General features: G+C 41.2%; 1 protein-coding gene across 1 annotated transcript in view; it reads right to left on the minus strand.

Annotated features, from left to right (window-relative positions):
• The window catches only part of prkar1b (protein kinase, cAMP-dependent, regulatory, type I, beta), a 66359-nt gene that overhangs the window by 34774 nt on the left and 9822 nt on the right, over positions 1-21763 (minus strand). Inside the window, exons 3-4 of the mRNA XM_085352436.1 lie at positions 14515-14685; positions 11496-11587 (exon numbers count right to left, since the gene is read on the minus strand). Coding sequence (XP_085208562.1) covers positions 11496-11587; positions 14515-14685 — 263 coding nt within the window. The remainder of the gene's footprint in view (positions 1-11495; positions 11588-14514; positions 14686-21763) is intronic.

Raw genomic sequence — 21763 nt, forward strand, 5'->3', positions numbered from 1 at the left:
GACTGTTGTCTGTTCCTGTGCACTGGAATCTATCGCACTAGCATAGACAAAGCAGACGGGATGTATACAATAGGAGGCCATGGGCCAACTGAGCCTCTTCTGTAAGGCGCTGGGCTGCTCTGTCACAATGTGGTGGTCAGTGTGTGGGCAGTATTTTGGGAATGGCTGAGCTATAAAGGCACTGAAGGGTTGCAGGAACATCATGTCCACACAGCAGGGGCAAGCACTTGCTACAGTGACATCTACAAGCCCACTTTTACCCTACGAATGTGTTCACATGAAATGAAACCTGACACTGTGCACAATAATAAATGACCTTAGGTACTGTTAATCATTATGGTATGCACACAGAGGCCTAAAAGTGCCAACTTCTTTGGTCCTCTTCACCACTTATCAGCCTAATTTCATACAGAGACACTGCAAACAACTCCTTGCTTCTTCCACTGTGGACATTTGATGTAACTGATGCTCAGGTCCAAAATATAACTGTTTTACTTTACTCCAGCACAAACATGGATATGCAGTAATGCATTCATGCATGAAAAGAAACACAAATGCACAGCCCAAATTTGTTTGTTTTGTTTTTTGTTTTTTGTAATCATTACGTACATGCACACAAAAACTCCACACACCTGCAAACACACAAAAGACATAATCATACAAACATCCTCACAGTGATGTTATAAGCAGATGAAAGGGCAGAGAAGAATTATGCGAGTTGGAAAACAGTCCTGCACAGACTCTGGGGTACATCTTGGAAGGAACACAGCTTTCTTTAGACACCATTACTACTCTATTACTCACTACTTTATGAAGAATTTGATGAGAATTGGATGAAGTGAAGGATGGAGAGAGATGCCGGGTTGGAAGAGGCAGCAAGGGAAAGGTTGGGGAGACAGAGAGAGTATGAGAGAGGACAGAAGTTTCCAGCTTTCTGTGCGGATGACTGTGTTTAACTGTGTTTGTGCATGCATGTGTGCACTTTCTGACGTGCATAGCTGGATGTTTATCTGCGCTAGCATGCAAACAAAAAGCCTGGCTGATATGGACTTCCTACGAACTATATGTTTTAGTGTGTGCACTGTTTTTGTATGGGCATAAAGGTGAAGTTGCCTCAGCTGAAGCAAAGATGTGATATGCTGGGGGAGGTGAGACTAGCCTGCTAGTTTGCTAAGGGTTGGATGGTGGTGGGGATGGTTGGGGTTCAGTCAGGCCTGCAGGTCTCCTGTGGTGAGTGACCTCATCGCCTGGCCCCTGGTATTGTGGCAGCAGCACAAAGCCATGCAGGGGACAGATAGAAGACTACACATGAATGTGGGGGAGGGAGTGGATGTGAGTGTAGAAGAAGATGCGAATGAGCCTGCATGACTGAGAGAGGGAGCAAAACAGGAAGAGAAAAACGTAAAGACAGAGAAAGTAGTGAATTCTGAAAAAGGGGGGGGGGGGGAAACGGAAGACCACCAGGCTCTCAGGGAAAACAAGCATAAAGACACACAGAGTGTCAATGAGGGGACCAACAAGACAGGAAATACAAACACATTCAAACAAACAGACTAAACAGCACACAACACAAACCTGCTAATTTGTTCACACTGTGTACTGCCCACCATAAAATACAAATCATAGACACAGTCAAACATCCTCACTTTTCTTCACCCGAACACACAAAGAGACACGTCCTCACAATCATGGGAAAAGACACGCAAAGTCAATGGGATACTTCCTCAATAGTTCTAAAATCTTGAGAAAAAGAGATTTGGGTGTGAGAAGACTCCCAAACAGTCATCCACGTAGCACGTTATTCTACATCCTGTTTACCCTACACTGCCCGGAAGTCCGCTAGGGTCACCTAATACAAGTGTGCATGACTATAGGCAGGCACACATCTTGTATGTTTCCAGTACAACAGGTGTATCTGTTCGAGGAAAAAAAAGCAATGAGCCCAATGACTGTTATTACCTCTTTTATCTCTGTGTGGCAAAAACACCCCCTAGGGGCTGCAATGTGGTAACAACATACTCAGCTTCTCTAAGTGGATGCTCATGTAGGAACTGTGTAGATGAATTGTGTGTCACATTTTAGCAAAACACCCTATGTAATTTTAGAAGCATCTTTCGTGTATAACAGATATTAACACACTGTAGCACGAAGCCCAATTTCCACATCAGATCAGCTGAGCTATCAGATATGACGATGACAGTTATGATCATCTGATTAGGTCAGACAGTACACTATCTCCTCTTGCATCCTCTCCGTTGCTTTGTCCATTCACACGGGCCTTAAATAAACTTCCGCTGGAACACAAGAGGAGACAGAGCTCCCTGAGGCCCTTTTAGTGCCTTTCCCTCTGCTCTTGTTTATATGTTTAAGTTTTCTGTCGCTTGCTAATTTATCTGTTAGTTTTTTCACTTCACACAGAGTCTCTCTTTCTCTCATACACACACACACACACACACACACACACACACACACACACACAGAAAAAGACTGCCCGTAGACTAAAGATGTTCCCTGTCCATCAGCAGGGGCTGGTTGGGAAGGTGCAGAGGTCAGGGTTTAAGGGCCAAAGGCCATCTAATGAGTCACTTCATCAACTCATTACTCAACTAGTTAATTTGAGGATTAAAGCAGGCAGGATGAGGTAAGCACCACCTCTTTACAACCGTGCTCTCCCCCCATTGTAACCTTAAATTTTAACTGCTATTGTTTTGTTGTTGTGCATGTTGTGCTTCTTGTGGTTAGAAGTAAACCAGTTTTAGTTCTGGAGTATCATTTTGAGGTTGTTTTTTTTCCCAGTTTCTGGTTCTCTACTTATCAGAGATAAAGAGCAGCTTTTGCTTGAATTACATTCAGGTCCTGACCTGAGAAGATTTAACAACTCCTGCTAGCAGATGGCAATGTTATTTTAAAATACTACAAACCGTGCCAAGTCAGCTAAAGAAATGGGATAAACAGGGTTTCCTCATGCCTGCCAGACTATTTATGTGGATAGTAAGAGAGCATGGTTTCTACTATGTGCACTGTCCCCGTGAGAGCATTTTGTGGTGTGAGGGCATTGCACTAATGGAGGTGGGCAGGAGTAGACAACCTGAAGAGTCTATTTGTGTGTGTTTTGTTTGTGTAAAGGGAAATATAAAACGGGCTCCTGAGATACCCCTTTAAGAATTAATGTGATTTCTCTTAATTGTTGTTCTTATACACAGGAAAGTGGGAGGTCATCAAGGTCGTTTAACCAGGTGTGCAGAAAAAAAACAAACCCTGAAAATAAACAGGCCAACATTAACAGATAAATGGCCCATTGCTATCAAAAAGCTAATTTCAAATCATAGCTCTTCAGGAGGAAGTGTGATAAGAAAAACTTGTTTAAATAGCCAACAGTGCTTTGATTTACTATATTAAAAGACTGCCTCACAATGGGCATTTAGCTGGAGGAAGTGTTGGGAAGATAGGCTGGCAAATGAGGGCACACCTGGATAAACAGGCTGTATTTACATGCACACTGTACTGGCACATGCATATACAAGCGGTGTAATCTTGAGTGGCTGAGACCATATCCAAATTGGTGCAAAAGAAAGTATGACCTGATTCTCTTATCAAACCTGATATTTTCCTATTTAAACATGTAATCTGAAAAATATTCTAATCTAAGTGCTGTAAATTAGCTGAAACCAAAACACAATAATCAGACGTAGATAGTAAGATAAGATGATAGTTTCACTCAATACAGCTCCAGCACTGACGTGGCCTGGTTTGACTGACTATAATGTGAAACCATACACCTGCTCCTTGCTTATCTTGTGTAACCACATGTCCGTTTATAGGGACGCATCATAATGAGGTCATCATGGTACCTAATGGGTAGCAAATAGAAGGGTCTGACCATGAGCTAGCTGGCAGCAACGTGTTAGAGGTTTAGACATTACTTTAGAGACCAGCCAAGGTCAAAGAGATAAGCACATAGAAGATACTCAGTTTTTATCAGTAACAAAGCATTCCTGACTTTGTACTTCATTCAGACAGGTGTTTCACATGAATGCTATATGTACAGGGTCAACATTCTGACACTGCATTAAAAAAAAAAAAATCTGTCATAGCAGCGTTAGTTCACTACCCTCAGGTGGCTTGGATCCACTCCTCAAAGGTGGCACTCATTTAGAATTGGTCTCTCGGTGCTCCCAAACACTGCTCATAATATTTCAGTGGGTTAAAGCAGAGTACAAAGCTAAATTAAGATGTTTCCAGCAAAAAGCTGCATTTTGATAGCGGGGAGCCTTGCTATAAGACGTATGCTGTTATTTTACACAAAAAGGGTGTTGCTCAGAATTAGACTAATGTTACATTTATTTAGACAAGAAATAAATATATATAACATTCAAATTTTATATATGCACAACAATACAAAAGAAAAAAAAAAGTAAGATAAAGAAAGAAAGTTTCTGCTAGTGCTGAGACACTTGTAGATGTTACCACACACCAAACACAGAATTTATAAAATAAAATCATAAGATCATAAAATCATCATAAAAAATGTTTGAACTTATTTTAACTACTGGTACTACTACTCATCAATCGGCCCAGCAGCGGGCTTATTTTACAAGTGCTCTTTAAATAACTGTAACTCCTTTTTGTACTAGAGACAAAAATCAAGCTTCATGGGGATTTTCTGTGTTTCACGGTAGCACAAAGCATTCACAGGCGCTGCTGTGTGAACACAGACAAAAAAAATCAGCTGCGCCTACATTTTACCATGTGTGCTTCACATTATTTTACCCCTCAATCATTTTGGGCGAGGGAGAAAATTCAAATAGTTCTTGAAAGATGAGAATTGTTTTGTAATTTTCAAGCTAAAATTACAAAATAAGTTAAGGTTGCCTATATGACACTTGGGTGATAAACCTTTCAAGAATTAGTAGCAGTGTGGAAACCTCTTCTTAGGAGGGGAAAAAGGCAGTGTGTATTGATGAATCCAGTTTTGAGATTTCTGGAATTAACAAAAGGGTAAATGTAAGAAGACAAACATGATGGAAAGTGTGAAACACTGAAAAATAATTCAAATCAAAGAGTGTTTCTGGGATCTTCAGGAGTTGGATAACTGCACGTGTGACCTGTGATTTGCCAGCGTGGACTTTCCTCTATAGACACATAGCCTCAGACGCATGGGGCACTTCAGGAAATCGAAAGCAAAGCACCCTTGACATGACAATAAGCCCTTTGAAAGACTCTCAAATCAGGCTGTGACAACACACATTTTCAGGTTATGCAGTTTTCTGAGTCCAGGCAGCTCAAGTGCATGCTATTATTACAGTGAAATTTAAAGAAGCAGAAGCATCTTCAAAACTGTTCCCTGACTTTTAAACAGAACTTAGACCCCTTAGAAGATGAGCATAAACATAAAATTTCAATGATGAAAATGCAAGAAAATTGTGTATTTCTCTTTAAATCCTCTATTTAATAACACAGAAATGTTTTGGTGTGTTAAAATCTGTGAGGCTGCAAAACCTGTTATGGCTCCTTTTCCAGGCATCTGAGGAAAGATTGACTGCATGCACCGCACAAACACATGGCTGGTGCAGCTCAAAAACTTTGAGGTCATGAAGGCTGACATATGGAATGGTGTGTTAATCAAAGAGTCCATGCTCCCAGCTGGAGCAGACACACTGGAAAAACATTCTCACATGCATGCTGGAGAATGCACTTGTAACACGTGTGTGTGAATGTCCATGTGTCTGTGTGTGTGTGCATGTTTCTCATAATAATGTAAAGCCTGTCAATTTTTGCAGTGATGGTGGAGTTTGTGAGCCGGGTTATGCACGTGTGTGTGCCTTTGCCTAACCCTGGTACCCTTTTCCAACTTTCTGTGTAGTTTATTTAAAGAATTACACATATTTAATCTAAAATAACATATTATTACTAAATTCAGTTGTTTTGGTTTAAAGTGGATCTACTGTATTATACAGTTAGATGATCATATTACACATGGCTAAAGTTTCAAATAATGAGGTCAAACAATGTATAACTAATTCCCTTTAAGCCAGAAGCTCAAACTTCCCTCTAAACCTTTAGTTTCTGACTACTTTTTTAAAATGGTGATAATAATGATTTTCTTTACACTGTCAAAGAGGGGAATATCTTTAATATGGTCAGCTCCATGAAGACAGCAGTCTTGTGCACATACTGTTCAAATCTTCGGTTTGAGACTGGCAGCCAATCAGAAGTACGGGAGTATGGCATTTAGGAGCTATAACGGGAGGATCAAGACTCTGTACAGGAAAAATAAGGATTATTGTGCACTGTGAATCATGCAAAGTCCCAAAAAAATAAAAAGCTATCTCATGATTGTAGAGCAGTAAGCGCAAAAAGAGCCAATGACATGTCTCTTCCCCTTTAATGCTCCAGTATTTCCTTTTCTCCCTTTACATGTGGTTGGGGAGCTCTGCACTTCGGCAATTTTAAAACCAGAATGTCAGTGACGTAGTAGCTCATCTGGCTCATGACATCCGTCATAATTCACAGGTTATTGCCTGGAAAACAACAAATGTGATCTTAACTTTGAGCACAGCTTTGACTAAACACCCATTAGGTAATCACTGTGTGCAAGTTTGATTAAATTTTGTAGGAGGAGAAGCAATTTGTCGGAATTATGGATGGATTTCTCATTGGTCCTTCTGCCAGACAAGCTGAAAAGAGACAAGACAAGTATCTTTTCTCTTGCCATTCTTTGTGAATACAGCAGACACGCAAACACGCATTACCCTGACATCTTTAAAAAGCTTGGAATGAAAGCTGAGGAAGCAGACATTTACAAAACAGGATATAACCAGAATGCTGACCACAACCTGGCTCCGTTTCAGTTTAAGTAATATTTTTCTTGTCCCAAGATGCCCTCCTGCATCATTGTCCTCCTGTCTGGCTCATTCCTGTAATTATACAGACCCATATCAGCCCCAGCAAAAAACAAATAGACTAGCTTCACTGGTGGAGAAAAAAAAATGAAAACGCATGAGTTATAATGCTTATAAATCTAATACAATCAGATAACCTTTATCTTAATCGGTGTGCATATCCAGACATAAGCTTCTAGTCTATTCAGTAATATATAATCTGAGAAAGGTCAGAAAGTGGCATGATATATGTTCATTAACTAAACACAAATGTCTAATGTTTTAATGCATACAGCATACACAAAACATATTTTTCACCGTTTCTGGCTACACTCTGTAAAATGAAATGGAAAAGACTTTTAAAGCACCATATGTGTGCTTAACTGCTATAGAGAATCATTTTAAAAGGAAACATGGGAATAAAAAGTATAAGGCATAAAACAGCCCTGTCTACAAGTGTCTGTTACTAAGCTTATTAAAAGTGACATGCTCACAGGGCTCAGCACAGTCTCACTGAATTTCTAGAAAGTTATATGAGACAGATAATGGATGAGAGACAGGATGAAGGAGGACAAGACAACAAGGGGAAAATTGGCCACAAAAAAAGCGATGAGAGGAAAAAAAGAGAGCACTGGAGAGAGCAGCAAAAAACAAAGAGGGCTTCATTGTTTTTGTTTTTACTCATTACTGAAGGGGATGATAGCATAATATAGTGCTAATGGGGGAACAAATTGTGTGGTGTTCGGCTTACATAACTGCTGAGTGACTAATCACACAAGTTGTTTCCTTGACACACACACACACACACACACACACACACACACACACACACACACACACACACACACACACACACACACACACACACACACAGCTATCAGCACCTCTTTTTTTCTCTCCGCTCTGTGCCGCTCACACGCTCACCTCCATTTCATGGAGGTCTCAAGGAAATTATTGCACAAAATAAAATAAAAAAAAACACTTAAGATCAAGAAAATAATTATTAAAAAAATGAAAGGAAAAAACATTTCACATGCATAGCCCTCCCTGTAATATTAGATGACCTGATACATCGTGATGATGAGAAATACGCCATCAGGTCAAAAACAGACACATAACTTCAGCATTTGTGTATTTCCCCAGTTTTCCTACCCCATTAGACCATATGTGCATGAATGGCTCAATGTCTGATAAATCAAATGGACAGCTGTTTGCAGAACGAAAGGAGAGCTAGAAAGACAGAGTGAGAGGCAGAGAGGGGGCGATGTAGTCGGACTCCATCTGCTAATCTGCGTCAGTCCAAGGCAGTTCTGGCACATCAAGCGAGGGTGATGTACTTTACTGTCACTCCATCAATGCCAACAACAGAAGGCACAAACAAGCAAAAAATATTCTTCACTCTGAAGTTCAGTTTAACTTGATTTTATGCTTTGATGCCTGTTTGTAAAGGAATGTACAGTCGTCTGGTAGATGACTGAGGATTTTATGGCAAACCTTGCCAATGAGAACTTGTAGTGTACTCTAAAGCAGAGGTGTGGACTCGAGTCACATGACTTGGACTCGAGTCAGACTCGAGTCATTAATTTTATGACTTTAGACTTGACTTGAAAAAATGTTCTAAGACTTGTGACTTGACTTGGACTTTTACACCAATGACTTGGGACTTGAATTGGACTTGAACCGGTTTACTTGAAAAGACTTGATATTTTACCCCAAATATAAAATTTAACATGCATATTATATAGAGATTGAAAATGTGACGTCATTCACGGGTAGAACCGCAAAGGATTCTGGGAACTCGTGGCAAGCGGTACTAGCGCACGCAGGCTTTCAATTAAAATCAGTTATACAGCGATAAAAAGAAACACAAAAATGTCAAGAAGCTGTTGTATTATTAACTGCAATAGCCGGTCGCATGACAGCCACGGGAAGCCGACGGGTAAAGAGATCGGTTGTTATCGGATTACGTCGTTGAAGAGAAATTGTTCATGTTTCCGAAGTAACAAAGACGCGACGGATGGCCTGGATTGCAGCCATTCAAAGATCAAATATAACGTCCCAGAACCCTCCAGCTCACAGGTTAGTCTGCTCCAAGCATTTACACGAAGGTCAGTGTTTTTTAGTAGTTAATACGTCATTTTCATAACATAATTGGTGATATAGGTTACAAGCAAGAACAGAAATTGTCGCGCTATGCTCCTTTATTTATTGTGCATAAATAGTGAATTGTCCTGACACAATATTGCGTTTCGCTTCTGTTATTATGGTACATTGACAAAAACATATACTTTTATTCACAGGATAAAACAGGTTTTTTGTATCACTAATTGCCCAGTACGATTACAGCATACAATATTGTTGTCACTGCTACATTTCTGTGATGGGTACCAGAAATTATTTCCACTACTAATTAATTACCGTTGAGCTCAAAGGTCCTATTAATAAACGGTTAATGAATGTGTATTTATGACGACAATTTGTGAGACTGGTAAACTTATGATACGTACGATGGTCTTTCGTTCTACACGGTGCATTTCAAGGTCCTGTACCCATCCGTCGGTAAACTGTACCTGGGCTTGTTGCAGTGACCTGAAGTTACTAAACTTCATGAGTGTGTGCACTCACTCCAAGAAGCGTATAATTATAAATATGCATATAAATATGCTACAATGAGATAGCTGACTTCATCTAACTAGCAAATGTTGTCCAGGCTACGTTGGTGATACAGTTTTTTTTAATGTGTATGATATTTTTGTCATGCGATTTTAAAGCTGGTCCTACAACCGCATCCAAGAATAACATGCAGCTTATCTCAGAACTGTCGGTGAAAATTATTCTTGGAGCTAGGTTTAATTGAGCTGCATTTTAAAGAGGTGCAATTTCACAATTTGTGTATATTTTCTAAGTTCACTATTTTGTCATGTGTTGAGAAAAACACAGATTTAAAAATTACATGGTCTAATATTTACATTTAGCATATAACTGCAACATTATTTTTTCGTTTGTTTTTTTTAAAGACTCGAAAGGACTTGAAATTCAAAGTTTCAGACTTGTGACTTGACTCGGACTTTTACACCAGTGACTTGAGACTCGACTCTGACTTGCCTGACATTACTTGAGACTTGAGGATAAAGACTTGAGACTTACTTGAGACTTGCAAAACAATGACTTGGTCCCACCTCTGCTCTAAAGTGACCAAGTCATGTGTGCAGGCCTTCTGCTTGCTTTGCGCAGCGTTTCATTAATGCTGCAAGACCACATTGGGCATAGATCAACACATTTCTGTCAGCGGCACTCCAGGCACAACAACCGCAATGCAACTGCAATGCGACCAAGCCACCAGCCAGTGGTCCAGCATCATTAGCTGTAAGTGAAGAGTGAGGAAGAGCAGAATTGAGGAATGGACAGTGTAAAAGCAACTAGGATAGAAAGTTAGGGGCAGACAAAACCAGCTAACTGCCATGTCCTTGCAAAATCTAGCAAATCCAACAAGGTTTTCACTCGCCGAGACACTGCTGCACATTCACCCACAAATCCCACAACAACAAATTCCTGTGTGCACACCATTAATGGTTTAAGCTTGCTGTGTATATTGAGACAGCAAACATGACAGCCAGTCAAATAAATTCTGCATCATGCATGGTTTCATGGGCTGATGACAATGCCATTACATTGCTTTGCATGGGAAGAGACTGTAAGTATATTAAAACCTGATGGGTATGGTCTGCTGCCAGATATTTCTTTTCTGTTGTAACTTTAATCTGCCACATCAGCCACCCATGGGCATGGTTTTTCAAACTGTCCACTTCCATCACATGTTGCGCCCGCCTAGAGGCTCCTTCAGAGTCACTGACATGCAATCAGAGGTCTGTGTGCCTGTGCCAAGGCAGCACGGTAAATTGTCAGCTGACGAAAGAGTGGAAAAACTGTGTTTTGGGTTTGGCCTGTGCTCTCTGTAGCCAACAGGAAAGCTTCGGTGTTTCCTCTTCATGGGACATAATGGATTCTCCCCGCCAATGAAACACTATTCCTCCTGGCGAGTCTGCCCGCCGGCCACCTGAAACCCTTTCCCACAACACCCCGTCCCCTGTCTGAGCCAAACCCAGCCCATGAACTGCAGATATGGGACAGATGGAAGGATGGTGAAAGGGCGTCTGAAGAGAGGGGGAATGTGAAATAACACTGAGTAGGAGCAGATGGTAAAAAAATAAAATGGGGGGAGACAGAAGAAAACTGGCATCTTTCTTTTTCTTTAAGACAACTATGGAGAATCGTTGATTACTGAGCACTGTGTCTGTGCAACTCCACCCATATACGCAACATGATACGGATACTCACATCGCTTACCATGGCAACCGACAACACAATGAAACACATCCAGTCGCCCCTTACCCACACATAACGGCACCCCCTTCTCTTCCACATCTGTCCATGTTCCGCTGTTTAGGTAATGAGATGCTGACAACACTGGCACATAGTGGCCACAAGGGCATAAGACCCGACTGAAACAATGGCCTCTTTATGATTTTATCAGCCTAAAAACAAGCATTCAGACCTCAAACACACATCTGGGTCGCTGGAATCACATGTTGGGCAAACGGAAAGATTTTGTACCTTCTCTCATTGTCATCCAGGTGAGCGAAGAGGACATTCTTGGAGATGGCCTTGGCCAAGGCAGTCATGGTCTTGTAGTCTTTTGGAATCACCTGTGAAGGCAAAAGAAAGAGGCAGCACATGAATGTGTGCTTTAACAACACCATGCAGGTGGACACATGAAACAAACCAGCACAAACAAAAAGCAGAACCCACTTCAAAAGCTCAGTAAATTAAGTAATTAAAGACCAGAGTGCTGGCAAACTCTGAAAGGAATATCCCACACGTGCATCTGTATATTTTTGGGGAAGCCCATCTGTTCAAGGATCGCACTCAAAATGTCACACAGGCCTTAAAAATTCACCAAAGCCCTGAACTCATTCATAAAACATGCATTTTCATGTCCCAGACTCTGTGGTGTGTGTGTTCACAAAAAAATGGAATGGTAAAGTCTGGAGCCACAACAAAGCAGCTGGAGAGAGAAGTCCGTCTGTATAGCTCTCTTCTAGGATGTCCTAATGCTCATTTAACTGTAGAGCACAAATGGCAAAAAGTAAAACAAAAAGACGTTTTTTCTTATATAAATATGAGGGAGTGATATGAGGGAGTGATGTGTGTGTGTGTGTGTGTGTGTGTGTGTGTGTATCCCTCTTGTCGTGGGAGAGAGGAGGGGGTAAGCTGTAATTAAGTTAATGCAACAGATGTCTCCACATGAAGACAGCCGCACTGTGCTGTTCACAATATGCACACAAATACGCACAGAACCACATCACACACAAACTAAAAAGTACCCAAATTTTAGAACTAGAACTGGCTACTTAGTGGGCAGAAAGAGAAACAGGCTGGTCAGGCCTGGAAAATGCAGTTGGAAGTGGACACCGATTTTAGGTCAGCCTCCGATCCATCTCTAGCTCCGTCACCCAGAAGATCATCCAGTGTCGCTCCATACAGCCTGTTACCAGTCGGCTGGATGCATTTGCACTCCAAAAGCTTAACTGGCTTAACATTTTGAATGTAATGGAAAGAAATTATCATTCAGTCCAAGCAAACAATTTAGGTAAAGGCAGATAGAAAAAGATGGATCTCTGGTGTTCAGTCATTTACACCTGCAAGCAATTATCTGCTGCAAACACAAAAACACTTTCCACCTTCAGAGCAGTTTTTTTTTTTTAAACAAAATCAACATGCACTGTGATGTTAGCGGTGAAACACGCAATTCAATTCTCATAACACAATCTCCAGGCCAAGTTGGCAGACCTTATAATTTGTTAAGAATGATATCACACAAAAACAATTTTAATCAGATGAGCACAGTTCGCTAACTGACATTGTCAAATAAATCACCTGTTACTTTTTACACTGGAATACTGATAGAAATATTTATGTAGGAATTTGTAAGCGTGTATTACAGGCTTTGAGTCTGTGTGTGTTTGGTGTTGTGTGTATGGCACCTTACTGCACATAAATGGCCAGAAATACAGAAGAAGAAATACACAAAAAATCACTTTTCTCTGGTTGATTTGTTGTGTTAGGCTAAGTTGTAACAGCACAAAGTCTTTTTTTTGTTTAGTTTTTTTGTACATGCTACTGATGCGGATTTGACGTGACGTGGATGTGTAAAGAAAACGAGGCTGGAGATGCAGGCAGGCTTTTTGCCATCACACATGTCTGTAGAGTCTGGTATAGACCTCAGAGCCATGTGTGGGTGTTTGCACACACCTGATACACACATACACACAAACACACACACTGCATGCTCCATTGGGCATGCGATTACAGTGTGGTGATGGGGGCTCGTGCCGTTATGTCATTACCCAGCAATTATTGGCGTGTCAAGTTAATTACAACTGAAAAAGCATGGTAATGTTACACCACTTAAAGTGTGTGTGTGTGTGTGTGTGTGTGTGTGTGTGTGTGTGTGTGTGTGTGTGTGTGTGTGTGTGTGTGTGTGTGTGTATAACAGTGTGTGTCTGTGTGTAATGGTGAGTTACAGTTTCTGGCACAAGAGCATCCCTTCTTCCAGCTTCAATAAATTATGGAGGAATGGATACACGGCAGTTTGTAAGAAGACTGATAACTTGAACTCTTGTTGTCCACAAAGAGAAAACAACTACTGAACTTTCTCTTCCTCTTTACCTGTTAACCACACTGTGTTAACCAGTGATACAAAGTAAATCTAAGTATGAATCAAGTCTATTTTCTGCATAATCTGTGTACAAAGATATGTGCATATTCATATGCGAACAAGACCTTTGAAATTGGAAGCTTTCTGGTTCCCACTTCCACTCTCAGTTATATTGACCAGTCGTGCATGAGCAAGTTTTGATTGCACGCAGATGAACAGTCCATGTGGAGAGAGAAAAATTCAGTAGTGGTGAAATGTGATCCCAAAACCATCAGCCATCATGTGAAGAAGATTTTGACTTTTAGATTTATTAGGATTCACAAAAAAATGAAAAATAAAAATCTTGTCCCAGAAATCCACCTGCTACATTAACCCAGATTTCCGTATGAATGTTAATATACTTAAGGTGCTATTAAGTCTGGGTACTCAGCATCTGTACTGACATAGATGACTCACACGCTTGAGTATTTTGCTGCAAATAAATTAACTCCAAGTCTCTTCACTAATGTTTGTAAAATTGCACCGTTTAGCCTCTTTCACACTGGTGAAATGTTCTATTTCTTGGTGGGTGTTAAATGAATGAAAATAAACAACTTCAATGTTATTGATTACACTAGTGTGTATTAAAAAATAATAATAAACCCCACCTAACCTTCTGACTGAACGGTATTCATTGTTCATTTGTTTTTACTCTATCATAGCATCATAGTTTAATGTGATGTTTTGCTTAGAAAACAGAAAAACTAGACAGATTTAAGTAAACTGGTTGTATTCTACATACAAACCTACATACCTGCTGCCAACTGTGTGCAAACCTGTTAATGACTTTGTATAAAAGTGCACACAGCTTCTTTATGCGTTAGATGTTTGTCTCTGCAATCAGATGTTAATGTATGTATCCGTCATAAGGCTGACCTTGCGCACATAGCTGACAGCGTCCTCCTCGGTGTAAACCTCGGCACTGACACCGCCCCTGCGGCGACGGGCCTTGACAACAGGGTTGGGTGGTGGGGGAGAAACTTCATCGTCATGTGAGTCTGACTGGCTGTTAGATTTCTGGCGTGCCATGATCTGCTTGCATTCTTCCTGCAAAAAGCAAAGAGAAAAGATTTTTTGAGCTGCAAGCAAAAAGAGAGGGAGATAAATGGACAAGGCTATTTAAATATTTTTTTTAGAAAATGCTGGTATTTCAAAAAGGAGTACCCAAGACAAATTCTTTAATGTGTAACAAAATGTGCATAGGAACACAGCAAATACTATTACTAGTGCCAAAAGACTACAGTAACTTCAAGCAAGACAAACAAGATCATCTTAAAGCATTTGTTATTCTTTTCAAAACAATCACATGAGCGAGAGCTGACAAACCACCATTTTAACAAAACATCATGTGGAATTTTAGGTCAGACACTGTAAGAGAATAAACATCAGTGTCCTACTCCTGGCTGCCATGGTATGATGAAAGGGATCACATATTAATATTGGCAGAACTGACCATGCAGCACGAAGAAGGCTCAACCAGGTACTGTCCTCCTTTCAGATAATGAACAACAAGGAATAGAGACATCAAAGGGGGACACAGGATGCCTCTGGCTGGCTGTTCTTTTAACTGCTGAACACTCTGCAGGTGATGAATTATTGATTGCAAACTTGACTAACACGTTAGCATAAGTACACAATCAAACCACTGAACGCTTGTTAGTATGTGAGACTGCTTTGAGACGAGGGAAATGGGAAAACAGTTTGTGCAAAGGTAGCAAAAATCCACTGCTTTGTTCGTTCCTGCACAGACACTGACAATGGCTGGTGTGAATCTGTGGATTTTCATGCATTAATGCACTTAGTAGCACAGTAAGAACTGAGCTGACAGCAGTATTATTCACCACCCATGTTTTGGTGCAGTAACAATATCTATGACACGTTTTCTTTTTTATATATATATATATATATATATATATATATATATATATATATATATATATATATATATATATATATATATATATATATATACACACACACACACACACACACTTGGGGCTTTCTTCTGTTTGCTAGTTCAGTGCATTGCCACTGTGCAGTCGGAAATAAACAAAGATGTCTCAGAGAGACAAGATTCCAGACAGGCAAACGTGGCAAGAAGTGGCACTCTCACACTGCAGTACAGAAACACCAGACAGACAAGATATAAACAGAAAGAGAACTGCTGTAAGAACAGATTTTTCAGAGCGTCGGTGGTCTCTCTTCCAAGCCTATTTGTAACTGTGTTGAGCAAAACATGACCTGATTCAATCACCCAACAAAAATGAAAATTTAAAGTGACATTTGATTTAATCTTTTGCTTTTCAAGGACTTCAGAAAAAATAGAGTTTTGCACTTTTCACTTTAGTGCACTGTAATATGCATTTTTGACTATTATCTGATGTTTAACAGATGAAATGATTGCTGCAAATCTGAAGACAGGTAAGAAGAAAAAAGACCTGGAAGTAAGCTAGGAGTAAGAAGGTTAGTGAATGCAGGGAGCAGAAATTTCCTGACAATTCACTGTAGTCAAAAACCGACAAGGGGAGAGAGGACAAGAGACAACTTGCAGCAGAGAGACAGAAAATGCCACAGAAAGGGATGGAGAGCATAGGTAATGGTGAAAAACTGTCATATTAGCTGAAAACGGAGACTCAAACCTGTCAAATCACAAGTCAGCACTTCTCTGTACATACTTCCTAAACTATTTCAATAATTACAACAGCACAATATCATGAAATCTGGAACGGCAACACATCCACAATACAATTTTAGAAAACACTAGCTAGTTAAACAGTTGTTTTCAAGGTTATTCATTAGCTCAGACTTTGACTCAGCCTTTGATGTAGTGTACTTTCATCTAACATCCCCCAATTCGACTCCCCCTTCTGCCTGACTCCATTACCCTCTTACTCGTATTAATGTTTTGCTCACTTTCACAAAACAGTACGATGATGCAAATCTCATGCCAACACGTGAGTTAGAAAAGCAAGCAAAACACTCCGGTGTGCACACGCATACATGCGCTTCTTGCTTACGCAGAGTCACTGCCTGCGGGAACACAGCCAGCAGGAGGAGGAGAAGAGAAGCAGAACCAGAGAGCAGATTCAGAGCACACATACAGCCACAAACACATAAACACACACATAACCTTGCAGACACATGCACAGGCAGTCTCCGGGAGGAGAGCTTCCAAACTGAGCTTAATCAAGGTGGCGAGATCTGCAATCAGGTAACACACTGCATCCTCTACAGAGCCGAAACAAACACTTACGCACAAACGTGCTCGACAGAATCATGAACTAGCAAACACTGTTAATCTGCTGCTGTCTGTGACTAACAGCCACCTAAATGCACACACTTTCACTCAAACAATTCAGTGGGCAAGCACCTTTACCTTGCAAAAAGGTTTTTATGGAATTGCACTACTTGTTTCAGTCTCAATTAGGTACACAGATTAGCTTCAGGAGGCTAACTAGAGTTAAGTTTGTAATCAGAGATATTTACCATGGCATGGAGGGCCCCTTGGCCTGGCCGGCTATGAGTCCCGTAGCCTGTCAGAGGCACTCGGCATCAAGTCAAAGTGTGCATGGGTATCAGCACACACTGATCCCCATCTCATGCACACCTGAGACACATGCCACAATGCATCAGCATCTTGCCATTCTAGCACAGCAACTGCTGTGTGTGTCTGTCTGCATGCAAGTAAGGAGAGAATCCAAGTAGTGTGCGAGACAAAGTGATAGCGTGCAAATGACAAAATGTCTGCAATCCCCGCGACACAGCAGCCAAAAAACAAGTCTATTGATGAAAACACTTATCACAGCAAAAAGCTTCTCTCTTCACTGGTCCTGCGCAACTCTCTGTCTCTGCTTTCCTCTTTCTCTCTCCCTCTCTCGCTCGCTTTTGCTCTCTCTCGCACGCACAATCAGGTGGCGCAATGAGCGGTCTCCTCTTGCTATACTCCGTCACTATGACAACTGGGTACTGCGAGCATCCTGAATAGTTGGTGAGTCTGAGCAGGAAGGAACGGTGGCTCACACACCTTTGTACACACCAGTTCTGACGCCTTCTCGCTTTCGCTCACTCGCTTGCACATCTATGGTGAATCAGATCACACAAGGGAAAACGTGACACTCTTCAAGATGGACTTCTGCTCTGACCAAATGGTGTGCTTGAGTTTTTCACCAATGAATGGATTCAAACATTCCCACAGGGATGCATAATCATCCCATACAATCCCTATGTGTGCAAGTGTTCTGCAGTTGTACTGCTTTGTTTTTCAATCTTTGCCCACGTGCTTTTAGGTCAGAGGGTCACTAATCAAGTGAGGACTTTGTGTCTGGCTCCAACAAGTCTTTGTATTGTTGTGATTCCAGTGCTCCATTAAAAGGGTGCAAGAAACACATTTAGTATGACTTTTGAAGTCTACTTTTGCTGCCTACACAGCAAGTTTCATTAGTTCATTGCGAGCTAAAAGCATTTGCAAGAGACAAATGTTGAGCCCTTCTCTAGCAACACGCAAGCTAAACAGCTAAAGTACTCTACGCAGGGCTATGTACAGCAGCAAAACAAAAAAAACATCTTCAGTATATTTTTCTTTTCGATCTAGGATAGTAATCCATTTGTCATTCAAAAAGCAAACCAATACATGATTAATATCCTGCATTCAGATCTGCTAATTTTATTCACCAATAAATAGCATTTTCTACTCTAGATTTTGTGCTATTGCCCTATATCAGACTCACACTCCCTCCTTTTCTCCTCTGCTCTGCCTGCGTCATCATCAGCGGATGTTTGCCAGAGAGATAGGACGGGGCAGTGAGAGGAGACGGAGGACACAGGCGTAAGCAGGACACAAAAGCTCTTTATAAAGTGGGCTTTCCATTAGTGAGTGTGGGTCAGAGATTAAAGAATGAAGCCACAGACAAAAGATGACACAAATCCAATCCCACACATGCACGCACACACACACACACACACACACACACACACACACACACACACACACACGTCCCATGTAAACTCCCTATCATTATTAAAGCCATCATCAATTCCAATTCAAACTAATTTGCAGATGATGACTCATTTAAACGTAGTTCAAACTGCTTTGTTTATTCCCTGAACCAATCTGCACCAAGTATACATGAAAAAAATATGACTAACCCTGATTTGAAGTGCTCTGACTAACCAGTAATTAATCACACATCCGGGAGACCACCCATCATGCTTCTTGCAAAAACTGCACAAACACTATTAGTTAGAGAAAAAGAGACATGGCAATTACCTTAGCCACCTTTGGTCCGATATCAGACAGCTTTACTCGCCACTGCTGGGACTGAAAACATGCGAGTGAACCAAAAACAGCAAAGTGCCGCACACACAGACACACACAGACACACACAGGTAATGAAGCATGCAGAGCTGATCCACCAGCGGAGCTAACAGTCTACTCATCACTGTGTTCACACCATTACAACAGTACAATAGGCAGAAAGTTCACTGCTGTATTAGGTGTGCAAATGCAATGAAAAGATGTTTACTCGATTTATCATTGCAGCGCACACACAAACTTGTCTCGCTGTCTAAACGGTAACTCTTCATTGTCTATATTCATTCTCTAATCTTAACCCTAAAAATCTACCCATCATCCTGAACTGACAGGTATTTTGACCTCAGCCCTAAAACTAAATCTAAACTCTAAAGCAAAACTGCTAGATTAGCAGCATTGTGCTTATACACTGAAATAATTTCTATAAATGTCTTGATGCATTCTCAATCATCCAGGAAAGTAAATCTCCAAAAGTTGTTTCTGTTCATCTGGACGTAGCATTTTGTGGGAGAAATATTTCGTCACTCATCCAGGTGACTTCTTCAGTCTCAGCTGACTGCAGGTTTTCCCAATCTTATAAACAGTACATTTGCGTAATGACTGAAACCAGTCCAGTGAAGGAACAATGGGCTGGGAGGTCAGTTCCGTAATGTTAATTATGCAAATTCTCATGACCACTGATCAACAACCACTGACCAAAACCCACTGATCAATGGCCATGAGTACCATTCACAGAGAGTTGGGGAATGGCTGCAATCACAGCATTGTAAGATAGTGAAAGATGTACCCTTAGGCCCCCTCCTCGATTCAGAGATGGTCTTTCCCTTTTCAGTTAAATGAGCTCCTTGACTCCGCGCTCAAACCAGCGTTCCTCCCTGTCCAAGATGTGTACATCCTCATCCTTGAAAGAGTGTCCACTGGCCTGTAGGTGTAAATAGACTGCCGAGTCCTGGCCTGACGAGGTAGCTCTTCTGTGTCGTGCCATCTGCTTCGCCAGAGGTTGTTTGGTTTCCCCGATGTATAAATCCTGGCAATCCTCCTGGCACTTAACAGCGTACACTATGTTACTCTGTTTGTGTCGGGGGACCTGATCCTTGGAGTGGACCAAGCCACAGAAACCCGGTGTTTAGAAAAAATGTGTCTCAACTGCTCCGATACTCCTGACACATATGGGATCACTACAGGTTTTCGCTTAGGCAGCGGTTGTCCTTCTCTCCTGGATCGGCTGGAGCTTTCTTTAGGTGCCTTTCCAGCTTTGACAAAAGTCGAGCTGGGATAACCACATTTACTCAGGGCCTTCTTGATGTGCTGTTCTTCTTCCTCCCTGGCCACTGTGTCTGCGGGGATGGTGTTCGCTCTGTGTTGTAGCGTCCTGATGACACCCAGTTTGTGCTCCAGTGGATGATGAGAGTCAAACTTTTCATATCCTCCCTGGTGAATTTGATGTGTCGGTCCACTGAGTTAATGTGATCCGTGAATTGTGGTACGTCCTGAGATTTGATTTTCACCCAGGTGTCATCCACATATCTGAACCAATGGCTTGGTGGTGTTCCAGGGTAGGATGGCAAAGCCCTCTTTTCCACTTCTTCCATATACAAATTGGCCACGATGGGTGAAACTGGGGAGCCCATGGCACACCCATGTTTCTGCCTGTAGAACTGACCCTTGTATGTGAAGTAGGTGGAATGAAGACACAGTTCCAAAAGCAAACACACTTGGTCGATGCTGAGATTGGTCCTGTTGCTGAGGTTGGTGTCATCCTGTAATCTCTTACGAACTACCTCCAACGCTTCCATGACTGGAATGCAAGTGAAGAGAGATGTAACGTCGTACGAGACCATGGTTTCATCTGTCTCCATAATGACATCTCTCACCTTCTCAACAAAATCCAGGGTGTTCTGGATGTGGTGTTCAGAGCTGCCCACCAGCAGGTTGAGGATCGAAGCCAGAAACTTGGAGATGTTATAGGTGACAGAGTTGATCATGCAGACAATCAGTCTTAAAGGTGCACCTTGTTTATGTATTTTCGGTAAACCATACAAACTTGGTGTAGACTCCCCTGGGTATAGCCTGTGGTATAAGGTCCGGTCAATAGCCTTGTCTTGTTCTAACTGCTTCAGATAGTCTATCACCCTCTTCCTGTAGCCACTTCCTGGATCTCGTTTCAGGGGCTCATAAGTATTTTCATCACTGAGTAGTGACAAAATTTTCTCATGATATTCTTTCTGGTTTAGCAATACTGTGCACCTACCCTTGTCTGCCTTCCAGCAGACAAGGGTAGGTGCACATTCCTATAAATGTTTCTACTGATTCTACTGATATCTACTGATTCTTCCTGGATTTTTTCAGACAAAGACACCCAACAGTGAAAGAGTCATTACACCTTTTTTTTTTTCAGCACTGCATGCACATCTAAGCCCCAGTATGTTAGCACCGTCAGCTTATACTACACTTAGTATTTTAGACTGAACTATGCAGCTTAAGTCCAAATTAAAAACTGGATCTTTTGCAGCTAAAACTCCAGTCAATTGACAAAAAATTGAGATACATATATTTTTGATTGAATTTAATTGACTTTCTTTGGGGGAAAAAACAATATCCTGAGTAATGATAGCCATTTTTAGTGATAGCAAAGAAATGACTGCTTCACAAGTCATATTTCTAAATGTAACATTGACTAACTACTGAAATAAGCATGTAAGCCTTGTGAAAATAACATCTTTCACAGAAAGAGGAAAAGTGGTAGAGGAAAAGTGAAGGTGAAAGGCCAGTAAAAGAAGACAAAGAAGGACCATCATAAAGTGAGGGCTGGGG

The sequence above is a fragment of the Diplotaxodon limnothrissa genome, linkage group LG4 (assembly GCF_057381915.1).
Source record: "Diplotaxodon limnothrissa isolate DT_005_m linkage group LG4, D_limnothrissa_male_GT1.1, whole genome shotgun sequence".
NCBI classification, from domain to species: domain Eukaryota; kingdom Metazoa; phylum Chordata; class Actinopteri; order Cichliformes; family Cichlidae; genus Diplotaxodon; species Diplotaxodon limnothrissa.